This window comes from Camelina sativa, chromosome 15 (assembly GCF_000633955.1).
Source record: "Camelina sativa cultivar DH55 chromosome 15, Cs, whole genome shotgun sequence".
NCBI classification, from domain to species: domain Eukaryota; kingdom Viridiplantae; phylum Streptophyta; class Magnoliopsida; order Brassicales; family Brassicaceae; genus Camelina; species Camelina sativa.
Window position 1 is genome coordinate 15,412,625 of NC_025699.1, and position 13,600 is coordinate 15,426,224.

Genomic DNA, 13,600 nt, shown 5'->3' on the forward strand with positions numbered 1-13,600 from the left:
TGGCTTGCTCTCTCTTAGACTACAAGACATATTTTTCAATTGTTTTTCAATGCAACTTCTTTAATCTAATGAAAAAATATTTTAAAACATTTACGATACACAATATAGTTCTGTAATATTCTTACTAGTTATGCAACTAAAATTTATTTAGAGTTTGAATTTATTTGGTAATTTTTCTGAATAATGATTGAATTTAAATTAATTATGAATTTAAATATATTTAATTCAAGAAAATTCAATTTTCTATTTACTCGACTGTTTTAAAAAATAGATGTATATTTAAATACACTATATTTATTGTTAAACCAATTATGAATATAGTTAAATAACTTAAATTTTAGTTACTTTAATAAATTTTAAATAAAATAACAAAAAATTGAGTGTGTTTCCAATTTCCAATTTCTATTTTGGATATACAATCAAATTATTCCTAAAAAAAAAAAATTCATTTGTATATTTTGTAACCATAAAAAGTGTTATATAAAATCATACTGTAGATTAAAGTATTTCTTCATTGTCAGAAAAAAAAAAAGTTATGTTTTCTAAACAAAATGAAAATTCTTTTATTGACTTATCTCGATATTACAACAAGGGAAAATTAAAAGGAAAAGCAAAAAAAAAAAAATTGAGCTAAGTGTCAACCAATGGAGAGATCATTACTGACACTCTCTACCAAAACTCGAGCTTCTTCCTTCTTCTTTAATGGTTGCTCTCATCAGTATCACTCGCTGAATCCGATCGCTCCGTTTCTGTTCCTTCCCGCGATTAGATCCTTCCATCTCGTCGTCGAGAGCACTGTCAGGTTTTGTTTCTTGCACTCTTTGCTATTTCTTCTGATCATATCTCTCATACGAAGGATTAGTTTGATTCTCTGGGTTCCACGATTTTACTGGTGACTATATGAAAGTGAATGGATCAATTCTATTAGAACTCTGAATTCAAAAATCAAAAATTTTAAGCTAAACAATTGCTGTTGAAATCGAATATTTTCCAATTTTTAATTCCTTGTTCTCTTTCTCTGGGTTTCTCTTTTGCTCATGTTTTTGGTTAATAACTAACTTGTGTTGTCGTTAGATGGAGTCTAATTGTTTATTTATGCCCTCTTTTGTTTGGAGATATGTCATTGCAGAACTTACACACTAGTACAACCACCTTGCATGCAGAAGGAACCGGAAAAAATCTTTAGTTAGGATGACTCTAAGTGGAGATAGCTCTGAAACTGTAGAGATGGGTTCGACTGATATGATTTTCCAGCCGATTTTGGAGCAGGGAGTTTTCCGGTTTGACTGTTCTGTTGAGCATAGGAAAGCTGCATTTCCTAGTGTTTCGTTTAAGAATAGTAAAGACCGGGAAGTGCCTATTGTATCTCAGAATGTTCCAGCATTTATTCCCACTTGTGCTTGTCTTCAGGACCAACAAGTTGTCACTTTTGAGGTTTGTGTTTTTTTTTTTTTTATCTCGAGCTGACATGATCTAGAAAGATAATGGTAGTTCAATTAATGCTTAACTTGTGATGCAGTTTTCTCCTGGTACGTCGTTTTATGGGACGGGAGAAGTTAGTGGTCAGCTGGAGAGAACAGGGAAACGGGTGAGTCATTCACTTAATACAACCATCATCAGTTCTTTAGCATGATTAATTTGGTGAGTCTAATGTTCAGGTTTTTACTTGGAACACTGATGCATGGGGATATGGCCCTGGAACCACTTCACTGTACCAGTCACATCCATGGGTTCTAGTTGTCCTTCCAACTGGAGAAACACTTGGAGTTCTTGCTGATACAACACGAAAGTGTGAGGTATATGAATATCCTAGCTGGTGCCATCTCTCTTTTGTGGATCCACGTTGCAATGTAATCTATCTTTTCCATTGCATTAACATACTTTTCTTGTCCAGATTGATCTACGGAAAGAGGGAAGTATAATAATTATTGCCCCAACATCATATCCAATAATCACATTTGGTCCATTCTCCTCACCCACTGCTGTTTTGGAGTCCCTGTCACACGCCATTGGTAATTTCTTAATTGCGCTTCTTTGTGCCATTGAAACGTTTCTTATGTGATCTATTAACTTGGCTGGGTGACTAAAAGTGACACGCTTCTCTTAGGAATTAATCCCTCTAGAAAGGATCTTTGTTTATTTAATGTGTATGTTGACTATTGTTTACTCTTTACTTTTGTTCTGTCTATCATTTCTCCGGTAAAGATTGTTCTGATTTGAATAATTTATAATTTTCTACTTATCAGGAACTGTTTTTATGCCTCCAAAGTGGGCCTTAGGCTACCACCAATGCCGTTGGAGTTATATGTCTGCCAAGCGAGTAGCTGAGGTCAGTGTTTTTGTTCATATTTTGGCTGGCTGCTGAAAAGATAATGAGAGAAATGAAACTTTATGTTCAGTTTCTAAATTTTGGACCTCGCTGTCATATTTTCATCATTGTGTTGGTGAGTTCAGATTGCTCAAATGTTTCGTGACAAGAAAATTCCTTCTGACGTGATATGGATGGACATTGATTACATGGATGGTTTTCGTTGTTTCACATTTGACAAGGCATGTTTATTCTCTTTAAGATCATCCCAAGTGGATTTTAGTAGCAGTGCTCACCATGGCTTACATAGATAGAAGTTTTGTATTGAGATTATAAGAAATTTTTGGAATACTATGTTTAGGAGCGTTTCCCCGATCCAAATGCTTTGACGAAAGATCTCCATAAGAATGGTTTCAAAGCAATCTGGATGCTTGACCCTGGAATCAAACATGAGGAAGGTTATTATGTGTACGATAGTGGGAGTAAAAATGATGTTTGGATTAGCCGAGCAGATGGGAAGCCATTTATTGGTATTTGACTTCCATTTCACTTTTTTATGCTTTCTTAGAATGGTTTCATAAATTGCTGGTATTATATGTTTGGTTTCAATAGGTGAAGTTTGGCCTGGGCCTTGCGCTTTTCCTGACTATACAAATTCCAAAACTCGCACTTGGTGGGCTAATTTGGTGAAGGACTTTGTTTCAAATGGTGTTGATGGTATATGGAATGATATGAATGAGCCTGCAGTTTTCAAAGTAAACATTTTCTACGATGTTCATCCTTTGTTAATTTCTAGGCTGGAATCTATATTGAGTTTTCATATGGTCATGTTTGATAACGTCCAGGTCGTGACAAAGACGATGCCTGAGAACAATATTCACCGTGGAGATGATGAGCTTGGAGGTGTTCAAAACCACTCACATTATCACAATGTAACTTTCTTTTTCTACTGTGTCTGATGTTATCCTAGTTATGGAAATATGTGGTAGGTGCTTGGATTATCATCGTTCCAGAGTAGTATTGTATATGTTTATACAAATATAGAGTGATAGACAGATACGACTATTACTTGTCTTTTTATGGTTCTCTGTTACTGCTCTTAAAACTTTTTCTAATAGCTTCCGAGAAATTTTTCATGAATCTCTATGCTAAGGGTTCCCTTCACCCTTTTAAAACTTGGGACATTTGAAGTGCATATAGAGTGAAAATTAATGCCTAAAAAATACCTTTTGTACCTGCCATAGCTGTCTTCGTGCATGATGGAGGTACGATTTTAGACACTTCAAGATAACTTAGCCAAAATTTCCTGTTGTCTAGGTCTACGGGATGCTGATGGCAAGATCAACCTATGAAGGGATGGAGCTCGCTGAAAAGAATAAGCGACCTTTTGTATTGACAAGGGCTGGATTCATAGGTAGCCAAAGATATGCTGCAACTTGGACAGGAGATAATCTTTCAAACTGGGAGCATTTACATATGTCTATATCCATGGTACTTCAGCTGGTAAGAATTTCTGGATCGTTGTATCCTTATTATAGAATTATCATTCACGTTAATTTATTTTGTGCTAATTTTACTCTGAAGACCTAAAAGTTTATATTCATGACTATTAACTTTGGCTGACTTACATCAGGAATTGTCTGCTGTTCTTTTAAGCTTTGGTGTTGCTTATAGCATACATATTTCCTTACTGTGGTAGAGCTAACAACAGAAATGAGTGAAAATATGGTTGTTTTATAGTATTTCTCAATTTAGCCAAAGAACTGTGTGGAATAATATAATTTTCTTTTGCGTTCAATAAATGAACTTTCGCAACACCTATTAACTATGAGACATTAAAATTATATACAGGGGCTTAGTGGCCAGCCATTATCAGGGCCAGATATCGGTGGCTTTGCTGGCAATGCGACTCCGCGGCTATTTGGACGCTGGATGGGTGTTGGAGCTATGTTTCCATTCTGTCGTGGCCATTCAGAGGCTGGCACTGATGACCATGAACCGTGGTCCTTCGGAGAAGAGGTAGTGTCTTGCTTTCAAATCATGCTACTTTGGCTTCACAAATAATTTTTATATTATAAAAAATAAGATTGATAGACATGCAAAAGTACTACCTCTTCTACTAGTGACCTGCAACTACTTGTAAATTTGTAATCTCATAAAGAAAGTCAATAATTCTTGATTTAGGATTTTGTTGTCACTTATGAATTAGTCTTTTATTTAGTGTGAGGAAGTCTGCCGTGCCGCACTGAAGAGGCGCTACCAACTCCTACCACATTTTTACACCCTATTTTACATCGCCCATACAACTGGTTCTCCAGTTGCAGCTCCAATATTCTTCGCTGGTAGGTTTGCGTAAAACAATGTATTCCATCTCTTGAACTAATGCAATAAAATCTTACTTTCTCTTCTTTATCCGTGTCTTCATAAACGCAGACCCTAAGGATTCTCGGCTAAGGACTGTTGAAAACGCCTTTCTTTTGGGTCCGCTTCTCATATATGCAAGGTTTTCTTCTTCTTTTTCAGACATTGACCGATTTATTTTGCAGTCGCGTACGAAGATTTTCAAAATCTTTGCTTTCTTTTGTTACAGATTTCTGATTTCATGACTCTGCTTTGTTTTGTTATTTGTGGTCTGATTTTGGCCACTTGATGAAGTGCTATTTGAGTTGATTTTCAGAACAAGTGATCAGATTTAGGACTTTTAGAATGTTTAAGTAACTAGAACCATTTGTCGAGCACTGATTGACATTTTATGATGTTTGGTCACGATGGTGTTTCAAGTGTTTTGTTTTAAAACTTTTCTTTAATAATCCCAACTGAATACACACTTTCATCATAAAAATTTCTTACCGTACAATGTCTCATTCTTCTTCAGTCATTTTCTGCAAATGCTTTCAGGAAAAATGTATTTTATCATTTCTGTAGTTTATCTATCAAACACTGATACTCATCAGGTTTTCTTTGGTTTGTTTCTATCATTGTCTAGCACGTTGTCTAGTCAGGGATCACATGAGCTTCAGCACATATTGCCAAGAGGAACTTGGCTGAGGTTTGATTTTGAAGATTCACATCCGGTATGGTTGCTAACAGTTGTGATTGCGACTTTATATTCTTTGTGAAAGAACTTATATTTTGTTTTCATTTCTTCACATATTGGTTGTTCGTTTCATGATGTCAGGATTTGCCAACGTTATATTTACAAGGTGGATCCATCATATCATTGGCTCCTCCACATCTGCATGTTGGGGAGTTTAGTATGTCAGATGACTTGACCCTACTTGTGTCATTAGATGAAAATGGTAAGTTTAGCATTCGATCCAGACAGAGGAGACCAATGATCTGAAAATATAACTTCTTTCCACTCTGCATCTGTTTGTCTTGTTGCAACTTATATATCAGATAACAAGGTATTATATAGTGAGATAGGTATCATGTTATTGAAACTCGTGAAAGAGAATAAATCATAATGTAATACTTTTGGAAGTCCTTGTTGTAGTGTTCATATTGTAAATCTCGTAATAAGCAGGATAATACATTAATACTTCGTTTGTCTCTGTCAGGGAAAGCTAAAGGACTCTTGTTTGAGGATGATGGAGATGGATATGGCTACACTAAAGGCAGATTTCTAGTTACACACTACATCGCTGAGCGACATTCTGCCACTGTCACTGTCAAGGTTTCGAAAACTGAAGGAGACTGGCAGAGGCCAAAACGCCGTGTTCATGTCCAATTATTACTAGGAGGCGGTGCGATGGTACTGCTCACTCTCTTCTTAAAATAATAATGTGTATTTATAATTTCAAAACATCTAAATCTAGATAGTGTTGAACAGCTTGATGCTTGGGGAACGGATGGAGAGATTATCCACATTAAGGTGCCTTCAGAAAGTGAAGTTTCAGAGTTAATATCCACAAGCAATAAGCGCTTTAAACTTCATATGGGTACAACAACTCTTCTTAATATGTTTGTAGTTACTTCTATAATCAGGTTTGTAGTTATTGAGATGTATCTCTTCTGGTTATTAACTGCAGTCTTCAAGTTCTCCATAATACCTAGTTACATCCTTCACCTTATTTTTGATTTAAAATTATTTACTGTGTTAACCGAGTTGCTCCCTGCTTTCATATAAGATCGTTAGTTCCATGAACCTATACATACTGCAGTAAACATTTGCAGAGTATAGCTATCTTCTTCCTAAGTATGTGCTACTGATAATTATAGCTTTCGCTTGTATATTTTGTTTGATGAAATATTCATTTGAAAGTGAATTTGTGACGTATACTCGAATTCTAGTTATCATAGTTGTTTACTTGCATAGTGACTTCAATGTGTATTATTAAAATGTAGAAAATACAAAATTGATACCTGAGAAGGAAGTACTCCTCGGACAAAAGGGAATGGAACTTTCAAGGGAGCCAGTTGAGCTAAGCAGTGGCGACTGGAAACTTAATGTAGTTCCTTGGATTGGTGGAAGGATATTGTCTATGACACATGTTCCATCAGGTATTATACCGACAAACTGTTTCTCGGTCTACTATTAAGCTTGAAAAAGTTGCAGATCGTTTATGAAATGAAATATTTTTATTGTGGAGGAGGCTCAGGATCATACGCAAGTTCTGTTTCTTTGTGTAATTAACCTCAGCCTCTCTTTTAAGAGACACGATATTACTATGATCGACCAGACAACCCATGTTACTATGCTATTTATATTGTGTGTTGCCAAGAATAACAACCGGTTTTTTTTCCTTTATTGTCAAGTTTTCATATTAGCTTCTTAACTAAACTTCTTCTGCTGCCATGACTAACATCTCAGTTTTTTTTTCATACCGTAGCAAATGTAAAATTGCTTGGTTTTTGTGGACATAATAATGATCTAAGAATTAGATCATGGTTAAATGTTGACCAGGTTATGTCCATGGTGCTTTATAGAATTTCCAGATATTATATTTTGGTTGCTTACAATTTGCAGGAGTTCAGTGGCTTCATAGCAGGATAGATATCAGTGGTTATGAAGAGTACAGTGGAACTGAGTACCGGTCAGCTGGATGTACTGAAGAATATAGTGTCATTGAGTGAGTTTACTTTGACATTTTTTTTCTTTCTCACATGCGCCTTTTTCATGTATGCGATGATTGTTGACATGAATACAAAGCTTTCTTTGTGTTATATGTACGTGTGTTGCTGAATTGTTTGATCCATCTCGTGTAGGAGGGATTTGGAACATGCAGGAGAGGAAGAGTCTCTTATCCTAGAAGGTGATGTAGGCGGTGGACTGATTCTTCGGCGTAAAATAAGTATACCTAAAGATAATCCTCGAGTTTTTCGGATCGCCTCTAACATTGAGGCCCGTAGTGTTGGTGCTGGTTCTGGAGGATTTTCAAGGTTTGTCTACTTGTTTCACACTTTCCTTTTTTGCCTCCATGCCTATGCTTAAGAGTTTTTTTCTAGATCGTTTTAGTGAGAATGAAAAAGGAACAGAGAGATTTTCACATTAAAGTACCTAACACAATTTGTATGGTTACATAACTATAGTAGTCTTAGTAGAACAGTAAAAATCCAATATATGTATATAGTAATCCTGTTGTGTAATTTAAGTAGACTTTGCAGATAATAGGTTGCTTGTGAGTCACTAGGAGGTTTTATTTCTGGCAGCTAGTATATAGATGCTTGAATCCTTTTCAAGTCGAGATTATGATTCAAACTCCCTGTCTTTATCTTTTTTTTTTGTGTTAATAAACACTGCAGGCTGGTATGCTTAAGAGTCCATCCAACTTTCTATCTTATGCATCCAACTGAATCGTTTGTCTCATTCACGTCGATTGATGGTTCAAAGCATGAAGTTTGGCCAGATTCTGGAGAGCAGTTATATGCAGGGAACAGCCTCCCACACGGTAAGTACTTGTACACCCTTTCATATCGTTCTCATTTCAATCAAAAGCGGAAACAGAAAGAAGAATGTGATACTTCAGCTTAACAGTAGAGAATTACTAAAAAAAACCCCAGCAACAGAGGCTTTAGCAACTTTAAACCTGTGAAGATATTTCCTTACTGATCAACTTTAATTATGATACCTTTTGGATGAAGAGAACCTCCCTAATGATATGGATCATGTAACGTTTGTGCGAACAATCTTCTTCTCTGTTCTTTTCAGGTGAATGGATGCTGGTGGACAAGAGTCTCAATCTACGGCTGGTAAACAGATTTGATGTTAGTCAGGTATTCAAATGTATCGTTCATTGGGACTGTGGAACCGTTAACTTGGAGCTCTGGTCTGAAGATCGACCTGTTTCCAAGGAATCTCCTCTGAAAATAGAACATGAATATGAAGTCACAAGTTTCCCATAAATGTATTCGCAAAGTTCTGTTTGACTACTGGGTTGTCCATTATATGTGCATAAATAAGTGAATATATGGACAGTTGTGGTCAAGATTTACACTATATCAATGTGTGCGACATTTTGTTGTATATTGCATATTTCGCTACCGAAATAATCGGATATGTGAGCTTTGGTTTGACTAGGGGCCGTCTTTGAATTTTGTTTTTGAGAAATAGACAGTTTCGTTTCGAGTGTTTAAACTATATCTTTGAATCTTCCCATCAAGTGTTTGCCACTTATCTCGTAAAATCGAAAATCTAACTCATTCATACAAGCCTTAATAGCCAATAACTTACTTTTACATGAGTTATTATTACGTCGGGGTTACAGTTACTCACTCGTGGAACATTTTCTATGCTAATGCCTAATGGTATATTTTAGGTTGTAAGGTGGTTTGACAAAAAAAAAAAAAAAGTATGTGAGGTGATGACATAGTTAAGATATTTTTTGTATTCGATTTTTATGAATGGACAATAAGTGGGCAATAAGAATATTTTAATCTCGAATCAAAAAATTCCTGTTGTCTAGTGTTTTATATTCCTTGTGTTTGTTTCTATTATTGAATTAAACAATTTTTTGTGTCATATTTTTTTGGATTTTTTTTATCTAATAGTTATTTCAACTAATTTACTAGTAAAAACAAATTCCCATATTTGACTATTTTCTATAAATTCATAGAAATTGATTTTTGTTATTTGTTGTAAATATTTATCATTGGTAATTAAGAGCTTATCTTGATGATGGAGAAATCTCAAAATTATTGGTTACTGTCGACGTTTTAAGCATGTGGAGGGCTCCATGTGGGTTTTTTTTTTGTTCATAGAAAAGAAATGATCCTTATATGAGAATTAAATTTTAATTTTAATTTTTATGCTTTTACTTCTTTGTTAGGTTCATGGTTTTAATTGACCGTGTGACAACTCATTCTGAAACTATCGAATAGCGAGATATAAAACTGAAGCAACGATTCGTTAGTGTAACACTCCGAATTCGACCCTATAAATGACACATTTAAAATTTAGCTCGATTACATTTTAATCTTCCTTTCTACAAGTCTCATTCAATTAAAAATAATCACACATTTCAAATTTAGCTCGATTACACTAAGATGATAAATCTCAATTAAACTTCACTGTAATCTTCACCAAATGTAATATGGTTATTTATTTTAGATAGTAAAAGGAAAAGATATAAGTACAAGAAGATATTTTCAATATCATATAGTCACTAAATCATATATTCTATAGCATATATCCTATAGCATATGCCGATTTTCATTTTGCCTATAAAATCAAACCTAATTATTATCACTATTATATATCTCCTATATTAGCTTATTATAATATATACACCATAGCAATTCCAAGAAATGGTTCACTTCGACAGAGTGAAAGATCTTCATTCATGGAGATCTCATCGGAAAATTTGTGTCAAAGTCTTTAGAAACTGGAGGAAAGTCGATGAAGTTGATGACACCTTAGAACTGATTTTGTAAGTTCTTAAACCAATATGGTTGATATTTCATATCAAATTCCTTCCTATTTGGCAAAAAAATAATTTACCAACTTATTTGCTCGAACTAATCCATATCTTTCTCTTTTACTTTGTAGGCTGACATGATTAAAGCAACTATAAAAAAAGATTTGATCACACTTTTGATAATCAAATTAACGAAGATGAATGAAAATTGTTATCCACTTCTTTTTATGTGTTATACAATGATATACGTTTTAAATGGTGGACAAGACTACTACATCACTATCTTCAATGAAATTGTTGTTGATAATTCAAAAGTGATCTCCACCAATATCTTTTGTGTAGTGATTGGAACTTACATAATCCGAATCAATGAAGTGGTTAGTGGAGATCACTTCTGAATTATCAATAACAGTTTCATTGAAAATAATGATATGGTAGTCGTGTCCACCATCTTTAAATGTTTATTATTGTTCCACTCCACACAGAGAAAGTGGATAAGATTTTTCATTCATCTTCATTAATTTGATTATAAAAAGTGGGGATCATATCGTTGTTTATAGTTGCTTGAGTCTTGTCACCTGGAATTCTGGCGTGTAATGGATATAATAGATCTTTCTTATGTATTTATGAAATTATCTGCTGCGCGCGATAGTTTACTTTTTTTATGGGATTATTTACAAAATGAGAATGATCAAAACTTTAAATATAAAATAATAGAAATGAAAATATTAGATGATCTATCTTGCATTTACACCATTACACATTAGACGTTTCTCAACCTTTTTTTTATTTTTTTTTTATTTTGGATTTTCGCAAAACATATTTTCATTATTTATAAGTAAATTTATAAACTATAGGCGTTATGATGTAATGGTGTAAATTTATAAACATATTTTTATTATTTTAGACCATCTTTATTGCTAAGAATTGCTTCTTAATTAAGAGAACATAAGAAGGGCTAGACGTGTTCGATAATTGTTTGGTGTTGCTTTAATACAGAAGAAATATTTTTTTTTTGTTGATGACTATGGTTTTCTCTTTCTCGACGGAGAGACTGCGAAATCAAGAGATTTCTCTCAAAAATCGATTGCAACCAGAGAAGAATGATTCAACTTTCGGTGGCCACGGGCTGTTCAACCCCGTTCATTCATCATCTCCACCGACGGTTCAACGGCGGCTCTCTTTCATGTAATCGGCAAGTTTGAAATCGGAAAGTCTCATTCACCAATGATTATATCGCTGAATTGTTGTTTGGGTTGTGATTGATCTATTGTGTAGAGATGTATATGTCTCCATGTCTTTAGCTGAGGTTTTTGTATAGAGATTTGGATGGGTCTCTTCATAGTTTTAAAGCTGAGCTAATTAGGGGGTTTGAAGGTTATACAAAGGTTGATTCCAAAGATCATCAGATCAGTGATTTAGAAAAGCTAACTCAATTTATTGTGTGGTTCCAGGTCACTTCTTCTTCTTCTTTTTCTTTACTTTCTCTCCTCCTTTCTGCCATTGTTGACTGTTGAGTATCAAATTCTCGATTTTTCTCTTCCCCATGTGAGCTGAATCCTATTTGATATCACTTAAAGCTAACACCATGGTTCCTCCGGCTAAAAAATTCATCAACAACCCCAATGGTTCGTGATTGATCCCTCGTCTCTCTTTCTTCGTTCCTTCTCCTTTTGTGTTTCAAGCTCTCTGTTTTTATTAACCTCATATGGTAATTGCATGCTCTTGACATATCAAAATTGGTAACTTAAAAGCTGTTTATTTATCGTTATTGTGCATTGCAGATGTTGTAACCGAGCTCATCGAGGGTCTCAGAACCACCAAATTTACGATGCAATTCTCTTCTCCTTATGTAAAGGATATTGCTTCTTCTCTTATTTTCTATGTCTAAATATACGCTAATTAACAACATTTTTTTGCATTAGAAATAACTCTACATGTTATTCCCTGCTTCGGTATTGTTGCTTATCTTGTTTAAAGTTTGACACAAATCAAGATTACAACTAATCTTTTTCTCTATTTGTGATTTCTACGTCTATGTTAATATGGTTTTATGTTTTGTATGTTTAAAAGTTTATGAAATGCAATAATAAAATCTTCAATGTTTAAACATTAAATTTTGTTTATTTTTTCAAAACTAAGAACCTCACTTATAAGAGTTTACCATTGGAGGAATACAATTTTAGTTAACAAACAAAAGATTCTTATTTTATAAAAATACACTTTTTAATACTAAAAAATCTAAGAACCCCAAAATCATAAACCTACCAATAAAGATGCTCTTTCAAAATATAAAACAGATGTCAGGCACAAATAGCTTTTTGATTAGAGATAAAGACCGAACACAATATAATTCTAACTGTCTCTTATATTCCATTTTCCTTTATTCTACACCATACAATTTTTTCCTTTATTCTATACCTTGCAGTTTTTCCTTTATTTTTATATAACATATAACTCAAATCAAATCAAAATAATCACAAGTTTACAAATCATGAATCACCTTTATTAAAGTCACAAAGGAAACTCATCTTAAGCAAAAATTCGAAATCTCATGAAAACCAACTAAAGAATGTTAAAAGAAAATCATGTTATTGCATTAACAAAAATAAAAGCTTCGAAAAATTATAGGTTTACAAGAATGATTTTTTTTCGATCACTTAATAAGTTTATAACTTTGATGCATTTAAAATTAGTTTGATCTGAGATAAAATTTATGAAAAATATATATATCTTACTGTTTGCAAGAACCGGTTAATATCAAGAAAACTGAACGATTGTCAATAATCGTTAAGTATCATGGTGAGACAATCTCCCAACACCAGTAACATTGACAGAGACAACTTTAGTAGTAGCTTGAAGCCTTGAACATCAGTTTACATGTTCGATGTTTAAATTAATTAATGAAACAAATATAAATCCAGGATAATGTTTAAAACCTAGCTAGTCTGATGTGCATAGTTCCATGAGATTTTGTCCACCAGAGTCTCCCAATTGCCTTTGTGATGAAAATTGAGGAGCCTCCTCTGGATTCATATGCAGACATAATTGAGGTTTAGAAACTCAGATTCAGGAGACATGGAAGCAGTTGAGCTCCCTTTTATCTCATCCCGAGGTGTATGATGATATGAGAGTTAACCCACCAAAGGGTGTGATCTTGTATGGGTAAGACATGCATTGGCAAGACATTTGCTTGGTAAGATTCGCCTTTAAGCCTATATATAGTGTATCAAGTATTATAAGCTTCCTAGTTAGAAGGTCTTTGGTTTGTTCACCTAAATATATTTGAGATATAAGATCATAGTACGATTTCAAATGAAGGATGTTTGTTAGTCAGCTGGATTTGTCTAATGGAGGTCAGCTTTTTTTTTTTTTTTTTTTTTTTTTTTTTTTTTTTTTTTTTTTTTTTTTTTTTTTTTTTTTTTTTTTTTTTTTT

General features: G+C 33.9%; 1 protein-coding gene and 1 long non-coding RNA gene across 4 annotated transcripts; both read left to right on the forward strand.

Annotated features, from left to right (window-relative positions):
- Nucleotides 616-8,827, forward strand: LOC104746868 (alpha-glucosidase 2). 3 transcript variants are annotated; one of them, XM_010468411.2, is made up of 23 exons: nt 616-802; nt 1,164-1,434; nt 1,520-1,588; nt 1,659-1,796; nt 1,895-2,012; nt 2,247-2,329; nt 2,455-2,550; nt 2,670-2,838; nt 2,921-3,063; nt 3,154-3,240; nt 3,626-3,811; nt 4,160-4,327; nt 4,530-4,650; nt 4,742-4,811; nt 5,295-5,382; nt 5,487-5,607; nt 5,869-6,062; nt 6,141-6,249; nt 6,656-6,811; nt 7,278-7,380; nt 7,517-7,690; nt 8,054-8,199; nt 8,460-8,827. In XM_010468411.2, exons 1-23 carry the CDS (start codon nt 645-647, stop codon nt 8,651-8,653), a joined length of 3,162 nt encoding a protein of 1,053 aa, XP_010466713.1. In that variant the 5' UTR covers nt 616-644; the 3' UTR covers nt 8,654-8,827. The 3 variants fall into 3 exon arrangements, with proteins under 3 accessions (XP_010466713.1, XP_010466714.1, XP_019092447.1); XM_010468412.1 differs by having other exon boundaries at nt 688-802; nt 1,130-1,434; XM_019236902.1 differs by having other exon boundaries at nt 710-802; nt 1,116-1,434.
- On the forward strand, nt 10,021-12,281 carry LOC104746869. Its single transcript, XR_761006.1, has 3 exons — nt 10,021-10,176; nt 10,296-11,792; nt 11,949-12,281. It is a non-coding gene; the product is annotated as an uncharacterized LOC104746869 (long non-coding RNA).